The sequence below is a fragment of the Schistocerca piceifrons genome, chromosome 2 (assembly GCF_021461385.2).
Source record: "Schistocerca piceifrons isolate TAMUIC-IGC-003096 chromosome 2, iqSchPice1.1, whole genome shotgun sequence".
Lineage (NCBI taxonomy): Eukaryota > Metazoa > Arthropoda > Insecta > Orthoptera > Acrididae > Schistocerca > Schistocerca piceifrons.
The window spans coordinates 963,647,129-963,670,207 of record NC_060139.1 but is presented as its reverse complement, the minus strand read 5'-3'; the positions used below and the strand labels follow the sequence as shown (position 1 = coordinate 963,670,207).

The 23,079-nt window shown below is 43.5% G+C and overlaps 1 protein-coding gene across 1 annotated transcript in view; it reads left to right on the top strand.

The window, feature by feature from the left end:
- Positions 1–23,079, top strand: part of LOC124776851 — a 230,150-nt gene that overhangs the window by 59,852 nt on the left and 147,219 nt on the right. Inside the window, exon 2 of the mRNA XM_047252024.1 lies at positions 14,959–15,123. Coding sequence (XP_047107980.1) covers positions 14,959–15,123 — 165 coding nt within the window. The remainder of the gene's footprint in view (positions 1–14,958; positions 15,124–23,079) is intronic.

Genomic DNA, 23,079 nt, shown 5'->3' with positions numbered 1-23,079 from the left:
CATATTTGTGGCGCCCTCCATCGGTAATACTGGAATTCAATCTGGTGTTGGCCCACCCTTAGCCTTGATGACAGCTTCCACTCTCGCAGGCATACGTTCAGTGAGGTGCTGGAAGGTTTCTTGGGGAATGGCAGCCCATTCGTGAGGAGTGCTGCACTGAGGAGAGGTATCGATGTCGGTCGGTGAAGCCTGGCACGAAATCGGCGTTCCAAAGCATCTCAAAGGTGTTCTATAGAATTCAGGTCAGGACTCTGTACAGGCCAGTCCATTACAGGGATGTTATTGTCGTGTAACCATTCCGACACAGGCCCTGCATTATGAACAGGTACTCGATCGTGTTGAAAAATGTAGTCGCATCCCCGAATTGCTCTTCAGCACTGGGAAGCAAGAAGTTGCTTAAAACATCAATGTTTGCCTGTGCTCTGATGGTGCCACGCAAAACAACAAGGGGTGCAAGCTCCCTCTATGAAAAACACGACGACAGCATAACATCGCTGCCTCCGGATTTTATTGTTGCCACTACACACGCTGGCAGACGACTTTCACCGGGCATTCGCCATACCCACACCCTGCCGTCGGATTGCCACATGCTGTACCGTGATTCGTCATTCCACACAACGTTTTTCCACTGTTCAGTCGTCCAATGTTTACGCTCCTTACACCAAGCGAGGCGTCGTTTGGCATTTACTGGTGTTGTTCAAATGTTAAAATGTGTGTGAAATCTTATGGAACTTAACTGCTAAGGTCATCAGTCCCTAAGCTTACAAACTACTTAACCAAAAATATCCTAAGGAAAAACACACACACCCATGCCCGAGGGAGGACTCGAACCTCCGCCGGGACTAGCCGCACAGTCCATGACTACAGCGCCCCAGAGCGCTCGGCTAATCCCGCGCGGCTTTACCGGCGTGATGTGTGGGTTATAAGCGGCCGCTCGACCAAGAAATCCAAGTTTTCTCACCTCCCACCTAACCGTCATAGTAACTGCAGTGGGTCCTGATGGTGTTTGGAAATCCTGTGTGATGGTCTGGATAGATGTCTGTCTATAACACATTACTGCCCTCTTCAATTGTCGGCGGTCTCTGTCAGTCAACAGACGAGGTCGGCCTGTACGCTTTTGTGCTGTACGTGTCCCATCACGTGTCCGGATACATTTGATCACAGTGTATATGGTGCTCACCCAAGATCATCTTGTTGACATCTGTTTAATAAGTTGGACCTTGTGAGTACCAGTTCACAGTATATGTATTCCCTTATGAAGTTTATTGTAAAAAGTATACTACAGTTCAAAAGGAACAATGATGTACGTAATTACAATACCAGAAGTAAAAACGACATGTGATGTGAATGAAAAATGGCTGGTTCCACATCATTACGATTTATCGTGCAAAATGATGCATTTGACATGAAAGTAAGTAATTAACCCCACATAAAGGTTGTCTTTAGTACAAAAATTGGTGCTCAATGTTGTAGGAAAAGTGTTTGATCACCTACCCACTGACTGACAGACAGCTAAGTAAAATTTGAAAACAAACTGAAAAAGTTTCTCCTTGATAACTCTCTCTGTTCTGCAGAAGAATTTCTGTTATAGTCATTTGTAAACGGTGGTGGATAGGAATTACCAACTCCCGTCTATATATTTTAAAAAACTTACAAATGTTCAGAATTTAGCCATATTTACAAATCAATTTGCGATGTGAATGAAAAATGATTCGTTCCACATCATTACGACATATCGTGCAAAATGATGCATGGAACATGAAGCTAACTAACTACCCTCCATAGTATTGGAGGGAGCTACACAGGATAAAAACTGTAGAGGAAGACAGAAATTGAAGTACTCCGAACAAATAATTGAGGACGTAGTCAGCAAATACTACTCTGAGGTGAAGAGATTGGCACAAGAAAGGAGCTCGTCGCGTGTCACATCGAACCAATCACAAGATGAAATACTGAAAAAAAAGGCTCAGGTAATGGCAGCCACAAGCGAATACTATGAAAGACCAAGAGATTACTAAAACGCCCCAATAATTCGGTACTGAATATGATGTGTACTAGTCTTTCACCATGGGGTGATAGCTGTAGGGGACGACAGCAAGCGAACAACAGCAGATTGCGTTCGCGTTTTCAAAACGTGTGACGTCACGCCTCTGCAGGGCACCACACGGAAACGGAATTTTACTTCAGTCAGTAGCGAGCTGGGATGTGTATCTGTCATCCTACAAAGGTACAATCCCCGCCCCCTTGACAATTTCTTCCGCAGATGAGGATGAAAGCCTGGGTATTAACAAAAATTCTTCCGGCCGCGGTGCAATATCCCAGAATAGTGTAATAACTGTAATGCCACTGCGCCACACAGCCCGCTAGTCTATTACGGGACACTCTTCTGCCAAGACGAGTACCAGCAAGCAAGAGATTGGTGGCCGGCAGACGGCGTGCTGGAGATGAATCACACGGGTCACACAGTGTCAGGGCAGGCAGGCAGGCAGGCTGCAAGTGCAGTCGGCCTCCGGAGTCAGCCCCGAGAGGACGGACGCAGCCGGCACTTGGGCCCAGCCAGCGCCGGCTGACCTGTGACCGCCCCAACTGCCAGAGAGAGGTAAGGCGCCAGCTGCCGCGCCGACGGCGGAAGCGCTTCGGCCCGCCAACACTTCTCGTCTCCTACTGCTACCACTACACAGCCACTGAACCCACCGACACCGGCCGGCATCTTTGACTCGTGACGTGATAACGTTGTGGCGTAGGACATCGCAAGTGTGGGAACAGGGACAGCACAGAACATTTGCAATATTTCATTTGCACGTGTATTAATATTTGCTGATCTGAGGCGTAACCCGAGGTATAGATTAAGATGCAAAATGATAGTGTGGCTGTGATTTGGTGGGGCCAACGTACATGACGTCATGAGAATTATTCAATCGTCGTGGCGCCTATTTCATGCGCACTGGATATCGATGAGCTTTTATTTCCGCTATTTTACGAGGCGTGTTTTTTAAGTAAGTACCGTTTTGAAATTAAAAATGACTTGCTAACATATCTCAATAATTTTATTTTTAAATGAAAGCCTGTACCTTAATCTACGCACTGACGCCATTACAGTCTGATTCTTCCTTGTTTACGTTGTGTACTGAGTATTTAAGATGCCTCCGATAATCGTGAGTCCCACCGACTGTGAAGAACGGGCTGTTGTAAGATTTCTTAGTGCTAAAGGCCTCAAAGCGATCAATATTCATCATGAGATCTCTGCAGTTTACGGGGAAAACATTATGAGTGATGGAATAGTAAGAAAGTGGGTGAGAGCATTTAAAGACGGCCGCACAAATGTGCGTGATGAACAACGGAGTGGGCGTCCTTCGGTCGTTAATGAAAGTTTGGTGCAGGAAGTGGACAATAAGGAGAGAGCAAACAGACGCTTTACGATTTCCTCCTTGCAGGATGACTTTCCTAATGTTTCTCGTAGTGTTTTGTATGGCATTGTGACCGAGCACTTCAATTACCGAAAATTGTGCGCACGTTGGGTGCCGAAAATGTTGACGTATGTGCACAAAACCAAACGTTTAGACAGTGCATTGACTTTCCTCGAGCGGTACCACAACGACGCTGATGATTTCTTAAGCCAAATTGTTACGGGCGATGAATCATGGGTGGCCTACGTCACACCAGAATCAAAGCAACAGTCCGTGGAAGTTCAGCAAGAGCATCGTTTTGCTGCAAGACAATGACCGTCCGCATGTGGCAAATCAGACCAAAGATCTCATCACACCTTTTCGGCGGGAAACTCTAGATCATCCCCCGTACAGCCCCGATCTTGCGCCCAGTGACTACCATCTGTTCCTGCACTTGAAGAAACACCTGGGTGGTCAGCGTCTTCAAGGCGATGACGAAGTTAAAACAGTGGTGATGCAGTGGTTAACAAGTCAGGCGGCAGACTTGTGTGAGAAGGGTATTCAGAAACTGGTACAACGTTATGACGAGTGCCTCGATATTGACGGAAATTATGTAGAAAAGTAGGTTAAGGTACAGGCTTTCGTATAAAAATAAAATTATTGAGATATCTTAGCACGTCTTTTTTTAATTTCAAAACGGTACTTACTTAAAAACACGCCTCGTATGTTATGGCTCAAAGCAGACCTGTGGTATCGGTAGTTTAATGTTGTTCCGTTACTAGAGTAAGCAGGTAAGTGCAGAAAGTACTGCATGTGTAACTTGGGACAAGTGCTGAGAGCGAATGAACGGCTACCACCTATTTCTGCGCTTGTTCTATCGCCCGCTCGAAATGCCAAACTACAATATGCATATAGTACAGACCGTTCTGAGGAGAAAATATTGCATCAGCATTTCTTCTATTTACCAATAATGCAAACATGCCTGCGTCTACACTGACGTACGTATTCCGCAAGCCACCATATGGTGCATGGCGGAGGATACAATGCATTACTGTTAGCCATTCCTCTTCCTGTTCTACTGCGAATGGAGCGAAGGAAAAACGACTATCTATATGCTTCTCTGCGAGCTCTGATGCCTCTTATTTTGTCTTCAATATCTACATTTACATCTACATTACTACTCAGCAATTCACAAATAAGCGCCTGGAAGTAGGTTCATCGAACTAATTCAAGCTACTTTTCTACCATTCCACTCTCGAACAGCTCGCGCGAGAAAGGAAAACATAAATCTTTCCGTGCGAGCTCTGATTACTCTTATTTTATTACAATGATCATTTCTCCCCATGTACGTGGGCATCAACAAAATATTTTCGATTTCGGATTTGAAAGTTAGTGATTGAAATTTCTGTCTTATTAGCTTTAGTAGGATCTACATTATGCAGTATACCTATGGCACATCTCCAAGAACTACGAGTAAAATTTTTAGACGTTCCCATATCAGCAATAACATTATCTAAACCTGCATAATTATTAGGTATCTTGTCAGTGAACACATGCTTGTCAGTTTTATTCAATGAAAAATATTTACATATTTTACCGTTCCTCAGTTTCATTTTTGTAAGCAATTCATTATCAGCAAGATCTAACCCCTTAATATTATTTGTGGTTGAATGCCAAGGACCCCAATAAATTTGAGGAGTGGGATTGTACCTCTGTGTTTCATCATTAATAACAACCAAAAAACTCACTAACAGCAACAGTCAATCCATGTAATGAATTTTCATGCCTGTCACTCATTAATTCTCTTTTATCTTTAATGTTTGATAAACCTATCACCGTTCTGTTTAGTATCACTTTTAAATGATCCTGTTTGTTAATTATGCTGAGTGAATTTCTTTTTAATATTAGTCTACATTTTCAAACGTATATCCCAAAATTTTGTAACAATTCTGCTCGGTACTACACGATCATAAGTCTTTGGCAAAACCTGTAGTAATTCATCCTACCAACCAGGCCATGGTACGGACTCATTAAACTATGGGAAAGGCGACTCAGCATAGTTATTACCATTACCAGCACACCAAGTGCAGCCTAATATAGAATGTGATAGCAACTATAAGAGCCTTCGTTGTAATGATTGCCATCCCAACTCTCGTATGATATCCGTGACACTCTCTACACTCTTTCCCCTATTTTGCGATAGTACAGAACATGCTACCACTTTTTGAATTCTTTCGACGCCCCCCGGTAACCCTACTGATACGGAGCCCACACCGAGCAGCAGTACTCCAGAAGAGGGACGACAAGCGTGGTGTAGGCACTATCAAAGTAAACCTATTGTTGTTTCTAAGTGTTATGACAATAAATCGCAGTGTTTGGTTAGCTTTTTCCACAATATTATTTATGTGATTGCTCCACTTTAAGTTATTCGTAATTGTAATCCCTAAGTATTTAGTTGAATTTATAGCCTTTAGATTTGTGTGATTTATCCTTTTAATACCCATGTGGACGACTTCACAGTTTTCATTATTTAGAGTCAATTGATATTTTTATTACCACACAGACATCTAGCGTAAATCATTTTGCAATTGATTTTTATCATCTGATTTCTTTACAGGACGATAAATGACGGCATCATCGGCAAACAATCGGAGAGGGCTGCTAGGGTCGTCTCCTAAGTCGTTTATACGGATTAAGAACAACAGAGCGCCTATAACACTTCCCTGGGTACGCCAGATATCTCTTCTGTTTGACTCAATGATTTTCCGCCAATTAGTACAAACTGTGACCTTTATGACACGAAATCATGAATGCAGTCGCACATCTGAGACGAAATTGCTAGGCACACAGTTTGGTTAGAAGTTCCTTGGGAGGAACGCTGTGAAAAACCTTATGAAAATCTAGAAATATATTATCAACTTGAGGTCCTCTGTCGATACTACTCAGTACTTTTGAAAATAAAGACTTAGTTGTGTTTCAAAAGGAACGAGATTTTCTCAATCCGTGCTGTCTGTCAATAAATCGTTTTCTTCGAGGTGATTCATAATGTTCGATCACAGTACACGTTTCAGTATCCTACAGCAAATCGATGTCAGTGATAGGGGTCTGTAATTCAGCAGATTACTCCGATTTTCCTTGTTGGGTGCCGGTGTGACCTTTGCAACTTTCCAGTCCTTGGGTACGGTTCTTCCGTCGAACAAGCAATTGAATGTGATTCTAAGTATGGAGCTATTTATCAGCATACTCAGAAAGGGACCTAACTGGTCTATAATCTAGACCAGAGGACTTGCCTTTTTTAAATGACTTAAGATGCTTCGCTACACCGAGGATATCTACTTCTAAGTTACTCGTGTTGGTAGTTTTTCTTGATTATAGCTCTAGGACATTTGCATTGTCTTCTTTAGTGGCACTGTCACCGATAATATTGTCGTTGCTATCGCACAGTCAAGGTACTGATTGTGTCTTACCGCTGGTGCACTTCATATACAATATGGATTTTCTGCCAGATTTCGAGACAGAGTTTCGTTGTGGAAACTATGAAAATCAGCTCGCATTGAAATCAGCGCTAAACTTCGAGCTTTAGTCATTACGCGAGACGAACATTGGCTGTAGGAGAATCGTTCTACGTCTGCCGCAAATGCCGATTGTCTAAACTGTCTTAGTAATACTTCGAGAAAAGAATCTCTTCTCGCCTCCAGAGATGTCAATTTGTGTTCACGGAGCATTTCCATAATAGTCTTTCTGGATCGAACGTACCGATAAAAAAAATCAACCAGCACGCCATTGGAACACTTAACTGTCTTTCTTTAATCTGACCTGGCGGGGATTCCAAACACTCAGAAAGGGTCGCACAAGTTCGCAGTTTCTGTTCTAGATGAACTGCGCTTCCCTAGGATTATCTCAATAAACTATCCGCCTCGGTAGCGTAGCGGTAGCGTTACCGCCTACCAAGTAGGAGGCCTGGGTTCGATCCCCAGCAGGGGAGTGGGTCGGCAAGTCGCCGATGTGGCGTCAAATTTGCGATACGGGGGCCGAACTCCCCCGAATGGGGTCTCCGGGCCAGCAATGCCATACGCTCATTTCCATTTCTTCAGGCGGTTTGCTTGAACATGCCGACTGATCCTAGTGACCGGTTGCCGATCGTGTAGTCAAGCGATATCGGTTTCCCAGCGAATATGTTCAATATACGGTTCTCGCGTCTGCCACCGAATCTCATTTCGTAGATACAAGAATTCCTTTTTTAAAAAATGATAAGCGGTTATGGAACCTATATATCAATGTGTCTTAGGAGTAATACTAAAATTTTTCGTTTTCAAATAAAACTTTTTCTGAAAACGAGGAACTTCTGTGGCTTCTAAAATACTGGTATCATCTTCAAATGATACTGTTTCTGATGAAATGAGTTAACTTATAGGAAACACATTACAAAACGATTATGAACAGATTGGAGAATAAAAATTGGCCAATGCATTAATTCCTTATTGAAACTTTAACTGTTGTCATGTATTTGTTCCTGGTAAATGTTATATTTTCCTTGTAACCAAACTTATTCATCTGAATTATTTCAAAGATCATTTTTGATTCAGTCAGTAAAAAAATTCCCATTAAAAAGATATATATTTGACTAAAACATGGGTATGTCATTCACAATAATTAAAGAAAAACAACGCTACAAATTCCTTGCAAAAGCTTATTATTTGTCTGCCATTTCTAAGAAATAATAAGAGTGAAAGGAAATTATGGGAACAGTAATAAATCAAAAACTTAACAATCCATTCATAGTTTGTAAGAAAATTAGAAAGTAGCTGGTATGTTGCCTGTATCTGCATAATATGCCTTTATCTGCTTGTAACCTTTGAAAACAGACCATTTAATACGAAAAAATTTAGTCCTCCAACCTCAGTTTTCATCGATAAGCACGCAAGCCGTCGCTTGCTTTAATCATAAATAATTGCCTGAGTGATGCTAAATGTTATTATTTTTACGTAAAGAAAAGTATTATCTTCTCAGTAACCCTCAAATAGCGAGCTACATCCTTAATTATTATGTATGAATTAGTGAATTTACTCATGGCACTTATGTTACCTAAGTCTGTGGTCACTTTCAGAACTCAAACTAATAATCAAGTTAATTAATTTAATAAGACTGGGCTTTAAATTGCTAGTGTACCCATATAACACCACAATAAAATAAAATCAGTGAATAATTGAGGGAGTATGATTGAGAACAATGGCGTATTTAAGTTTACAGAATAATGACAAGTTTTATTAATCCTTTTCTACAACAAGCTGATAAATCTTACATGAAAATGAGAAACACAAATCAGAAAAGAAACGGTGTTTGATTGTGAAAGCGTACATTGGGGTGGAAGCTACACAAATTCTCCCCTGAATTAATACCTTTTACAACTCAATCTGACTTTGAAACCTCCTGGCAGATTAAAACTGTGTGCCAGACCGAGACTCGAAATCGGGACCTTCGCCTTTCGCGGGCAAGAGTTCTACCATCTGAGCTACCCAAGGACGACTCACGACCCATCCTCACAGCATCAATTCTGCCAGTAGCTCGTCTCCTACCTCCCAACTTGACTTTGTTTGCACAAATCCTCTGTAAGGCCCGTCTCTATTCGAATGGAATCAACTACGACCAAGTATACCAGAAACTCTGGCTCACCTGAGGACAGGGATCTGTGAATATCATTTAACAACCCTACCCTGGCGCAACAGTATTTTACCCTTTCACCTTGATTCAGGTGGCCGCAGGAAACGGCGTACTGTGCGTGAAAGGAGGTGCGCCGTAGCAACTGTAACGTTCTGACGTGTTCACGAAAATTTGCAAACTACTGTCGATCTGGTTATTAGCACGTGGGAAAGTTCCCTATCACAGCGTTGAAATCACGGCAGATTTTAATGTGAGGTACATCCCGTTTACTGGTCTGGCTATACCGATTTGACTCACAGGCAAGACAGTGCGTGCTGGAATTGTCAAACGTCAGATGGACGACTCAGGAGGAATACGTCCACCCTCACGACACACGGTATGTCCAAGATGATATGCAGTTCCACTGTCGATATAACTGGAAACTGCCGCTGGTTCTTACTCTACCACAAGATGCACACCACAAGTCTCATTCACTAGAGAAAGACCCAAAGTTCTCCACCAGGGAAGGACCAGAAGACGAAGAAGGCAAGAATCACCGCCTCTTCCCACCAAACCTCGGTATGGGAGCCGAATTAGCAGAAACGAAACCGCCCACAACTCTGCTCATTGAATCTCCCCTCTTGACTGTTCTGTTGGCCTGGTAGTCAATCTACACATAGCACAGGGGTTCCCATGCTGGGGGAGCAAGCCTCCAGTTTGTATATCCTGAGGGGAGCCAAACAGCCACTTCAAATCTCTCTTGTCTGAAAAAGAAGATTTTAGACTAGGGAGGTGTCGTTCTCAGGTAAGCATGGACATGTTCCGGTAAAAAAAAAAAAAAAATAAAAAAAATTATCTACCTAGATAGTACCACAGTCCCTCATTTAAGGGGAAATCTAATCTTTCCAGGCTGACCATTTCCTATTTCTGAAAGGAGGGTGTTAAGCTTCCCAGATAGTCGTGCTTATCAAATATATGTTTTTGCCACTCAGTAAAAAACCTGCCGACTTCCTGCCTCCGGGGGGTTTAGTCTTGGCTCCACTAAAAACTTGTACCAGCGCTCTGTCTGTATTGTCCCAGCTTCTAACATGAAAATGCTCGGAGTTTTACGACTTTCCCACCTTTTGCACAAAGGCTCAGTTTACAGCAGCCTCTCTTCAATGGCTTTTCGCCAACTGGCCTTCCTCACGATGAACTGCTGGGTGGCCCAGGTAATATGTTTTGCGAACCGGCAACCTTCTAACTGACCCTAAGTGGAAGGATAACGCAGCCTCGACCAGAAGTTCTGCGGGTACGATCGACTGAGCGCTGCTTCCCAGAATCACTCACACAGCCCGGTCGCTGCCCTAAGGATTTGTGGCCCCTGTTTAGCTCTCTCCATCGCCTCCACTGCGGCCCGTCGGGTACATCTAAATCTACATCTACTCCGCTAGCCACCAAGAGGCGTGTGGCGGGCACTATTCGCGCCAAAGTCAAATTCCCCCCCCCCCCCCCCCCCCCCTGTTCCACTCGCGGATCGCGCGAGGGAAAAACGACTATCTGAACGCCTCAGTGCGAGCTTTAATTTCCCTTATATCTTTGAATGGTGATCATTGCGCGATCTGAAAGTTGGTGGTAGTAATATATGCTCTACATCCCCGGCGAAGATCGTATTTTGGAATTTAATCAGCAACCCCTTCACTTTAGCGCGTCGTCTATTTGCAAGTGTGTCCCACTTCAAACTTTCTATGAGATTTGTAACGCTCTCGCGATCGCTAAATGTACCAGTCACGAATCTTGCCGCTCTTCTTTGGACCTTCTCAACCTCTTGAATCAGACCCAACTGGTAAGGGTTTCATACAGATGAACAATAGTCTGAGACTGGACGAACTAACGTATTGTAAGCTATTTCCTTTGTTGGACTGCATCGCTTCAGGATTCTACCAATAAACCGCAAACTAGAGTTCACCTTACCCGTTAACAGTCACACCCAGATACTTGACGGATGTTACCACTTCCAAAGACGGGCCATTTATTTTGTACTCGTACATTGATAGGGATTTTCGCTTTGTTATACGCAGTAGGTTACACTTACTAATATTGAGAGATAACTGCCAGTCATTACACCACTCATTTATTTTCTGCAAATCCTCATTGATTTGTTCACAACTTTCATGTGATATTATTTTCCTGTAGACTACAGCGTCATTGGAAAACAGTCTAATGCCGCTGTCTATACCATCAACCAGATCGTTTATGTAAATTGTAAAAGGCAGCGGACCTATTACGCTGTCCTGGGGGACAACTGATGTTACGCTCTTTTCTGTTGAAGTCTCCCCATTCAGGAAGACATACTGTGCCCTGTCTGTTAGAATACTATCTATCCAGCCGCATATGTCATCGGATAGGCCGTAAACGCGCACTTTTTGGAGTAAGCGACAGTGCGGAAATGAGTCGAACGCCTTTCGAAAGTCGAGGAATATGGCATCAACCTGGGAGCCGGTATCTTAGAACCTGTTGTATATCATACACAAAGAGAGCCAGCTGTGTCTCGCATGACCGCTGTTTCCTAAAACCGTGCTGGTTTTCGGCAAATGAGCTTCTCAGAGTCTAGAAAGGTCATTATGTCTGAACACAAAATATGTTCCATGATTCTACAACAAATCGATGAAGTTCTCTATGGATTATACATGCAGGTATAAGAATATTCTGCCCACAATTCCATATTGTAAAAAGGTCATAAACCACACATCCAAATGGGGAACACTAAGATCATGACCTAAAATATTTGACTAATGACGTTGTAAAGTGAGAGAGTGGTGTGCCGGCTCTCAAGCACTGGCTATTTGTAACGCCTAAATAGCAGTATGATCCTCGATTACAACATGATCTTTGAGCAGAAATTGAGGAGAAGATGGGCAGAGAGACAGGAAGGAGGTGATGGACAGAGAGAGATGGATGGAAGAGAGATTTACAAAGATAGGGAGAGAACGAGACGGACAGAGGCAAGGGGTAGAAGGAGATAGGACATCCAACTCCCATACACATTAGGAAACGTGTGCTTTCTCTTTTCTATCTTTCCTATTTAACCAGACTGAGTCACAGGAGTGCGAGGTCGGGAACAGCTGGTCTCTGGAATAAATTTTGTTGTAATCACATATTTCCTTCGCTTTACAATTTGCATAAACAGTAGTGTAGTTGGTTCATTCTTATTAAATTTTAAATCACTGTGCTATCTGGCAACATTTAAATGGTCAGCATGTAGCTCAAAAATGATTCAAATGGCTCTAAGCACTATGGGACTTAACATCTGAGGTCATCAGTCCCCTAGACTTAGAACTACTTAAACCTAACTAACCTAAGGACATCACATACATCCATGGCCGAGGCAGGATTCGAACCTGCAACCGCGGCAGCAGCACGGTTCCGGACTGAAGCGCCTAGAACCGCTCGGTCACAGAGCCCGGCTCAGTATGTAGCCATACTAACAAACATTCCATGCATATGTAGACTGGCTCACCCCAAACCATTTCGATAAAATCGCTCGGTTGATCTACGGAACGTGTAACTAATCTACTGGCGTGATACGGTTTTCATGGTGACGATCTTTGTGTATTCTGAAGTTCTGCACTGATTAGCACTACAGTAGTGGAAATCAGTAAAAAAACAGCGTTCCACGAAACCAACAGTACAATGTATGAATCATATGTGTATGGAAATTTCTACGCAAATAGTAGATACATATAAGCTGTAAACAGTCATAACAGACTTACAAAGTTTCTTTCATAACACGAGTATCAAAATAAGGCGTTAACATTTCTTGGATGGAAACTGGTATAGAGGCATTTACTATCTGTCCAACCTCTGTTGTTCCTAATTAGCTCAGAAATTATTTTCGGGATTGATTTTGTTAGGGTTTGTAGTTCTTTCAGTGAAACTGTCACCCATTCTTCCCGTATCGCTCATTTCAGCCCACATGCGGCCTCAAACTGCTTTCCATTGCGATGAACGCGCCTTGAAAGTATTCCACAAATATTTTCCACGGGGTTCAAATCCTGACTACGTGCAGGCCGGGGCAACACAGGTATCTTTATCTTCAAACCACTTTTTGGTTACAGCGGAATCATACACAGTTGCATTATCTTGTTGAAACATTAGACTTTCGTCCCCTAGGTCTTCACACACACTAATCAATTCTGCCTCTAGCGTCTTAGTGTGCCGGCCAGGGTGGCCGAGCGGTTCTAGGCGGTACAGTCTGGAATCGTGCGACCGCTACGGTCGCAGGTTCGAATCCTGCCTCGGGCGTGGATGTGTGTGATGTCCTTAGGTTAGTTAGGTTTAAGTAGTTCTAAGTTCTAGGGGACTGATGACCTCAGAAGTTAAGTCCTAAGTCCCATAGTGCTCAGAGCCATTTGAACCATCTTAGTGTACATACCGGAGAGCACTCTAGTGTTCGGTTGCATTATCTTGTTGAAACATTAGACTTTCGTCCCCTAGGTCTTCACACACACTAATCAATTTTGCCTCTAGCGTCTTAGTGTGCCGGCCAGGGTGGCCGAGCGGTTCTAGGCGGTACAGTCTGGAACCGTGCGACCGCTACGGTCGCAGGTTCGAATCCTGCCTCGGGCGTGGATGTGTGTGATGTCCTTAGGTTAGTTAGGTTTAAGTAGTTCTAAGTTCTAGGGGACTGATGACCTCAGAAGTTAAGTCCTAAGTCCCATAGTGCTCAGAGCCATTTGAACCATCTTAGTGTACATATCGGAGAGCACTCTAGTGTTCGGTTAAGCAATGCATGATTTACCTTCAGCGCAGAAGTCTGTTCAAATCGTAACACTTCCATTACCAAAATATCTCTTCATTCTTCCCTGCCGCTTTGTTTGCAGATCATGCCAAAATACTGAAATATCTCCTGCCCATCTCAATTTAACTTCCTCTCATCAGTTAGAATTACTTTACCCCATTCTGAAGTCCATTAGACTTATTTTTCAGTAAACTCCCATCTACCCAGTTTATGTTTGAGCGTTAATGCTGGTTTCTGCAATCGTTTCGTGAATGCAAGATGTTTGTCATATGACGAAATTTTTCGTAGACGTATGACAGTTACTGGCAACAGGTTGAGGAGAATAACGGTTTCTGGCCCTTGCTTTGTGCAAAAGCAACCCTTCCTACGCCTTAAATAATTTTCTACTTTGCTTATATTTTCCGTTCTATCCACATCGTGCGCCCAATCTAACGAAAATAGCGATCACTGTACATGAAGGGTTCAAATTATTGGCAGTTTGACGATTAGAGTGTCCCATTTCCATGTATCGACTTTTGCTTTTTCATCACATGAAAACTTTTCCGCATGGCATTGTCACATTCGTGGTTTATGTACACAACATCCACTGTCCTTAATGGTGTCTGCTTCCCATCTACAGTAGAGGAACGTAGACATACAATAACACCACACACAGCCGACTGTCTTTATACAGGGTTCGCCCTCTACCATCTGAATCGTTTCGTTGATGTCTTGTTACATGCTGCACTATTCGCATCAAATCGGATACCATTTGACTATATTTGTCGATATAAAGAATTTCGTACTATTGCATATACGTTGTGCACGACTATTCCAGGCAACAACGTTAATTTTCCTGCAAATATCCATGCCTTTACACTGAAATCCACTACTGTACACTGTTGTACACTACACTGCAGCCGGCTGCGGTGGCCGATCGGTTCTAGGTGCTTCAGTCCGGAACCACGCTGCTCCTAAGATCGCAGGTTCGAATCCTGCCTCGGGCGTGGATGTGTGTGATGTCCTTAGGTTAGTTAGGTTTCAGTAGTTCTAAGTTCTAGGGGACTGGTGACCTCCGATGTTAAGTCCCATAGTGCTCAGAGCCATTTGAACGACTACACTGCTATACACTACTGTATATACTAAAGCCACACCCGTCACCGTGTGTTGCAGAAGAGAAGCGGCTACGCTGCTACCACTGTTCGTCAGACCACTACCACCACAACTGCGATGACCCGTTCAACAGCACCGGCATCGAGACCGTCGACTGCATGGAACAGCTGCGCCGTAGGACCGATCCACGAGAGATTCCCGTCTGCAAGAAGATCAAACAGCGCAGTGAGTACCTCTATACAACTCTACAAGGCGTCTAAACACGCACTGGACTTCACAGCTCAAGCCCGTCAGTCTCGTGTTCGAGGAAGTACAGCTAAGTGCAGCGAAAAGAGAAAGTTCGTACACCTCATAGTGCTGAAAAGTGTCAGCTCTCTATGAAACCTCCACGGCACGTTTCTTCCTTTATTAATTATCACTTTTTCTTATTCTTTAGCAGTACAGTACATAGAGGATACAAGCCTTCTTAAGAGTTTCATTCATAGGATGGATAAATAAGTTTGTAAATATTGTGACAATTTTTTAAACTATTCAAATCTTCTAAAGAAACTTCTGGTACCCGCATTCTTGAAAGGAGGATAAAAGATGAACATCAACAAAAGCAAAACGAGGATAATGGAATGTACCCCCCATGAACCATGGACCTTGCCGTTGGTGGGGAGGCTTGCGTGCCTCAGCGATACAGATAGCCGTACCGTAGGTGCAACCACAACGGAGGGGTATCTGTTGAGAGGCCAGGCAAACGTGTGGTTCCTGAAGAGGGGCAGCAGACTTTTCAGTAGTTGCAGGGGCAACAGTCTGGATGATTGACTGATCTGGCCTTGTAACACTAACCAAAACGGCCTTGCTGTGCTGGTACTGCGAACGGCTGAAAGCAAGGGGAAACTACAGCCGTAATTTTTACCGAGGACATGCAGCTTTACTGTATGGTTAAATGATGATGGCGTCCTCTTGGGTAAAATATTCCGGAGGTAAAATAGTCCCCCATTCGGATCTCCGGGCGGGGACTACTCAAGAGGACGTCGCTATCAGGAGAAAGGAAACTGGCGTTCTGCGGATCGGAGCGTGGAATGTCACATCCCTTAATCGGGCAGGTAGGTTAGAAAACTTAAAAAGGGAAATAGATAGGTTAAAGTTAGATATAGTGAGAATTAGTGAAATTCGGTGGCGGGAGGAACAAGACTTTTGGTCAGGTGAATACAGGGTTATACTCGTAAATACAAAATCAAATAGGGGTAATGCAGGATTAGGTTTAATAATGAATAAAAAGATAGGACTAGGGGTAACCTACTACAAACAGAACAGTGAACGCATTATTGTGGCTAAGATAGACACGAAGCCCACACCTACTACAGTAGTACAAGTTTATATGCCAACTAGCTCTGCAGATGATGAAGAAATTGATTAAATGTATGATGAGATAAAAGAAATTATTCAGGTAGTGAAGGGAGACGAAAATTAAATAGTCATGGGTGACTGGAACTCGAGAGAAGGAAAAGGGAGAGAAGGAAACATAGTAGGTGAATATGGATTGGGGGAAAGAAATGAAAGAGGAAGCCATCTGTTAGAATTTTGCACAGAGCATAACTTAATCATAGCTAACAATTGGTTCAAGAACCATAAAAGAAGGTTGTACACATGGAAGAATCCTGGAAATACTAGAAGGTATCAGATAGATTATATAATGGTAAGACATTTAGGAACCAGGTATTAAATTGTAAGACATTTCCAGGGGCAGATGTGGATTCTGACCACAATCTATTGGTTGTGAACTGTAGATTAAAACTGAAGAAACTGCAAAAAGGTGGGAATTTAAGGAGATGGGATCTGAATAAACTGAAACAACCAGAGGTTGTACAGAGTTTCAGGGAGAGCATAAGGGAACAATTGACAGGAATGGGGGAAAGAAATACAGTAGAAGAAGAATGGGTAGCTTTGAGGAATGAAATAGTGAAGGCAGCAGAGGATCAAGTAGGTAAAAAGACGAGGGCTAGTAGAAATCCTAGGGTAACAGAAGAGATACTGAATTTAATTGATGAAAGGAGAAAATACAAAAATGCAGTAAGTGAAGCAGTCAAAAAGGAATAAAAACGTCTCAAAAATCAGATCGACAGGAAATGCAAAATGGCTAAGCAGGGATGGCTAGAGGACAAATGTAAGGATGTAGAGGCTTATCTAACTAGGGGTAAGATAGATACTGCCTACAGGAAAATTAAAGAGACCTTTGGAGAAAAGAGAACCACTTGCATGAATATCAAGAGCTCAGATGGAAACCCAGTTCTAAGCAAACAAGGGAAAGCAGAAAGGTGGAAGGAGTATATAGAGGGTCTATACAAGGGCGATGCACGTGAGGACAATATTATGGAAATGGAAGAGGATGTAGATGAAGATGAAATGGGAGATACGATACTGCGTGAAGAGTTTGACAGAGCACTGAAAGACCTGAGTCGAAACAAGGCCCCAGGAGTAGACTACATTCCATTAGAACTACTGACAGCCTTGGGAGAGCCAGGCCTAACAAAACTCTACCATCTGGTGAGCAAGATCTATGAGACAGGCGAAATACCACCAGACTTCAAGAAGAATATAATAATTCCAATCCCAAAGAAAGCAGGTGCTGACGGATGTGAAAATTACCGAACAATCAGTTTAATAAGTCACGGATGCAAAATACTAACGCGAATTCTTTACAGACGAATGGAAAAACTGGTAGAAGCCGACCTCGGGGAAGATCAGTTTGGATTCCGTAGAAATATTGGAACACGTGAGGCAATACTGACCCTACGACTTATCTTAGAAGCTAGATTAAGGAAAGGCAAATCTAGGTTTCTAGCATTTGTAGACTTAGAGAAAGCTTTTGACAATGTTGACTGGAATACTCTCTTTCAAATTCTAAAGGTGGCAGGGGTAAAATACAGGGAACGAAAGGCTATTTACAATTTGTACAGAAGCCAGATGGCAGTTATACGAGTCGAGGGACATGAAAGGGAAGCAGCGGTTGGGAAGGGAGTGAGACAGGGTTGTAGCCTTTCCTCGATGTTATTCAATCTATATATTGAGCAAGCAGTAAAGGAAACAAAAGAAAAATTCGGAGTAGGTATTAAAATCCATGGAGAAGAAATAAAAACTTTGAGGTTCGCCGATGACATTGTAATTCTGTCTGAGACAGCAAAGGACTTGGAAGAGCAGTTGAACGGAATGGACAGCGTCTTGAAAGGAGGATATAAGATGAACATCAACAAAAGCAAAACGAGGATAATGGAATGTTGTCGAATTAAGTCAGGTGATGGTGAGGGAATTAGATTAGGAAATGAGACACTTAAAGTAGTAAAGGAGTTTTGCTATTTGGGGAGCAAAATAACTGATGATGGTCGAAGTAGAGAAGATATAAAACGTAGACTGGCAATGGCAAGGAAAGCGTTTCTGAAGAAGAGAACTTTGTTAACATCGAGTATAGATTTAAGTGTCAGGAAGTCATTTCTGAAAGTATTTGTATGGAGTGTAGCCATGTATGGAAGTGAAACATGGACGATAAATAGTTTGGACAATAAGAGAATAGAAGCTTTCGAAATGTGGTGCTACAGAAGAATGCTGAAGATTAGATGGGTAAATCACATAACTAATGAGGAGGTATTGAATAGAATTAGGGAGAAGAGATATTTGTGGCACACCTTGACTAGAAGAAGGGATCGGTGGGTAGGACATTTTCTGAGGCATCAAGGGGTCACCAATTTAGTATTGGAGGGCGGCGTGGAGGGTAAAAATCGTAGAGGGAGACCAAGAGACGAATACACTAAGCAGATTCAGAAGGATGTAGGTTGCAGTAGGTACTGGGAAATGAAGAAGCTTGCGCAGGTTAGAGTAGCATGGAGAGCTGCATCAAACCAGTCTCTGGACTGAAGACCACAACAACAACCCGCATTAGCTGTTAATAGTTTCTTTATTACAAGATCACACACGACTGGTTTCGCGATGATTTAATCGCATCCTTAAATGCATACGTCTATGAAAAATATGATAAGAATTTGAGAGTACGAGGGCAGTTCAATAAGTAATGCAACACATTTTTTTTCTGAAACAGGGGTTGTTTTATTCAGCATTGAAATACACCAAGTTATTCCCCAATCTTTTAGCTACACAACACTGTTTTTCAACGTAATCTCCATTCAATGCTACGGCCTTACGCCACCTTGAAATGAGGGCCTGTATGCCTGCACGGTACCATTCCACTGGTCGATGTCGGAGCCAACGTCGTACTGCATCAATAACTTCTTCATCATCCGCGTAGTGCCTCCTACGAATTGCGTCCTTCATTGGGCCAAACATATGGAAATCCGACGGTGCGAGATCGGGGCTGTAGGGTGCATGAGGAAGAACAGTCCACCGAAGTTTTGTGAGCTCCTCTCGGGTGCGAAGACTTGTGTGAGGTCTTGCGTTGTCATGAAGAAGGAGAAGTTCGTTCAGATTTTTGTGCCTACGAACACGCTGAAGTCGTTTCTTCAATTTCTGAAGAGTAGCACAATACACTTCAGAGTTTATCGTTTGACCATGGGGAAGGACATCGAACAGAATAACCCCTTCAGCGTCCCAGAAGACTGTAACCATGACTTTACCGGCTGTGGGTATGGCTTTAAACTTTTTCTTGGTAGGGGAGTGGGTGTGGCGTCACTCCATTGATTGCCGTTTTGTTTCAGGTTCGAAGTGATGAAACCATGTTTCATAGCCTGTAACAATCTTTGACAAGAAATTGTCACCCTCAGCCACATGACGAGCAAGCAATTCCGCACAGATGGTTCTCTTTGCTCTTTATGGTGTTCGGTTAGACAACGAGGGACCCAGCGGGAACAAACCTTTGAGTATCCCAACTGGTGAACAATTGTGACAGCACTACCAACAGAGATGTCAAGTTGAGCACTGAGTTGTTTGATGGTGATCCGTCGATCATCTCGAACGAGTGTGTTCGCACGCTCCGCCATTGCAGGAGTCACAGCTGTGCACGGCCGGCCCGCACGCGGGAGATCAGACAGTCTTGCTTGACCTTGCGGCGATGATGACACACGCTTTGCCCAACGACTCACCGTGCTTTTGTCCACTGCCAGATCACCGTAGACATTCTGCAAGCGCCTATGAATATCTTAGATGCCCTGGTTTTCCGCCAAAAGAAACTCGATCACTGCCCGTTGTTTGCAACGCACATCCGTAACAGACGCCATTTTAACAGCTCCGTACAGCGCTGCCACCTGTCGGAAGTCAATGAAACTATACGAGACGAAGCGGGAATGTTTGAAAATATTCCACAAGAAATTTCCGGTTTTTTCAACCAAAATTGGCCGAGAAAAAAAATGTGTTGCATTACTTATTGAACTGCCCTCGTATAACAATGGGGAAGAAATATGGCAATTAAACCAGAAAGATAGGGAAGCAAATATCGTATAATTAATTTAACATTAGGTCTCTGAAGATACGGGGTCTACCGACGTTTGGATGGCGTTCGAATTGTCAGAACGTCTTACACTGAGGCGACAAACTCATGGGATAGCGATATGCACATATACAGATGGAGGTAGTATCACGTACACATGGTATAAAACGTCAATTCATTGGTAGAGCTGGCGTTTGTATTCAGCTGATTCATGTGGAAAGTTTCCGACGTCGTTATGGCCGCACGACGGCATTTAATAGACATTGAACGAAGAATGGTAGTTGGAGCTAGACGTATGAGACATTCTGTTCCGAAAATCGTTTGGGGAATTCAGTATTCCGAGATCCACAGCGCCAGGAGTGTGCCGAGAACATCAGATTTCTAGTATTACCCTTTCACCACGGACAACACAGTGGCCGACAGCCTTCACTTAACGACCGAGAGCAGCGGCATTTCCGTAGAGGTGTTAGTGGAAACAGAGAGCAACGCTGCTTGAAATAACTGCAGAAATCAATGTGGGACGTGCGTTGAACGTATCCGTTAGGAGAGTGAGGCGAAACTTGGCGTTTGTGGGCTACGGCAGCAGAAGACCGACGCGAGCACCTTTCCTAACAGCACGACATGTTCTGCAGCGCCTTTCCTGGGCTCTTGACCACATCTGTTGGAGCCTAGTTCAATGGAAACCGTAGCCTGGTTAGTTGAGCCACGATTTCACTTGGTCAGAGCTGATGGTAGGGTTCGAGTGTGGTACAGACCCCACGAATCCACGGACCCAAGTTGTCAACAAGGCGCTGTCCATCTGGTGGTGGCTCCATAACGATGCGGGCTGTGTCTCCATGGAATAGCTTGGGTCCTCTGGATGTTCAGCTACTTGGAGACCATTTTCAGTCCTTCATGGACGTCATGTTCCCAAACAAGGACGGAATTTTTTATGGATGAGAATGCGCCTATGCCATACAACCGCAAGTCTTCGCGATTGTTTTGAAGAACATTCTGGACAATTCGAGTGAATGATTTGGCTACCAATATCGCACAGCCCGCATCCCATGGAAAATTTATGGGACATAATCGAGAGGTCAGTTCGTGCACAAAATCCTGCATCGGCAACATTGTCGCAATGAAGGGCGGCTATAGAGGCAGAATAGCTCAATATTTCTGCAGGAGACTTCCAGCGACTTAATGAGTCCACGCTACATCGAATTGCTGTACTACTCCGGGCAAGATAAGGTCCGAGACGGTATTATGAGGTATGGTAGGACTTCTGTCACCTTAGTGTACACTTGGGAGATCACAGAATAAAACATCAAAAATTTCAGTGGCTAGCATGCGCAGGCAGTGTACATAACCACTGGCAGTCACGGGTATGGACCTAAAAAGGAGTTCAAATGAGACCTCGGAAGAAACCTAAGACGAATGAACCTGCGTTTGAACAGAAAAATGCAAATACCCAGTAGTGATGAAAACTGAACAGATGATCGCAAAACCCACGTGGTGGAGTCATGAATATGTCTGAAGTAGGAAGCCAAGGTCACCAAAGAGTCCAACTGACGCTTCAAGATGCTACCCCAAGTGGGTGTAAAATGCATGTTCGCAGCGGAAAATATTGAGCGCTAAAATGATGATTTGGCCCTGTCTGACTACCCTTTGAAGCAGATCTTAGGATCTCTTAATGCTATTTAAAATATGTATTACAACCTCAACATAAATGAATGATTAAGGTAACTAATACTACGAAATGATAAACGTTGTTTCTTATCATACTTTATTGTAGACTAAAAAACAACCCTTTATATTACAATTGTGTATATTTCCTGACTAAAATTGCTGATCAATTGCCCAACTCTTCCCCTTTTTATGGCCGCGCGATCTAACATAAATAACGCGAAATGACTGACATCATCTGCGTACCAAAAACTAGAAGACACTACTTTCAAAGATGATCTACGGTGGTGTGGAACCTCAGTGGAAATAAACTAGCTTGATCACAGCCCTAATAAGCCGAAGCAATTAGCAATATCACCGTATGTACTGCGTCTTGTTCGTCGAAGTAATGGTTCTCGTACACGCCTGCGACGATGGAAGAACTCCAGCCACAAAATAAAACTCTTTCAAACACTAGCACGGCCGAAGATGGTCCTCTGACTGATACAATCTAATACTGTCTTCTCCTCTCTGTGTTCTGCAGACGAGAAACGCAAACTCCCAGCCACAAGGACGGAGTTCAAATACCGTCTCTACGTAACTTTAGGAAAAAGAAGTGCTCTCAGTCACTGAACGCTGCATACTCAACGACGACTTCCAACCCGGAGTCGAAGTCCAGAATCGTGTAAGTTCGCAACAGTACAGTGCCTACCGTTCTAACTACAAACCCTCATAAGAGCAAAGACAGCAAGTCCGTCTGTACCAGTAAAGCTGATACTGAGCGACCGTCACACACTGGCCCTCAAAAACGGAAGACCTCTTCCTCTTCATCACTGGCTTCCCAGCAAGACTCGGCTCCCCCCCACCCCCCCACCCCCTCCCCCACGTAACCGCAGAAGGCGTATCATCTTCACGAAACCACGGAATATTCTCCCTCTCTACAGATTCTTCCGAACGCCAACCAATCATACTTTAGTCTTTTGTCGTCCAGTGCGGAAAGCTTGCTAGGAGATACCTATACTCATACAATGGTAAGCTTCTGAGTAAAAGTCCTTAGAAATAACCCAACCTACTATACTTCCGAGGTGAAGCTTCCTCGTTCCTCTCAGCTGCATCCA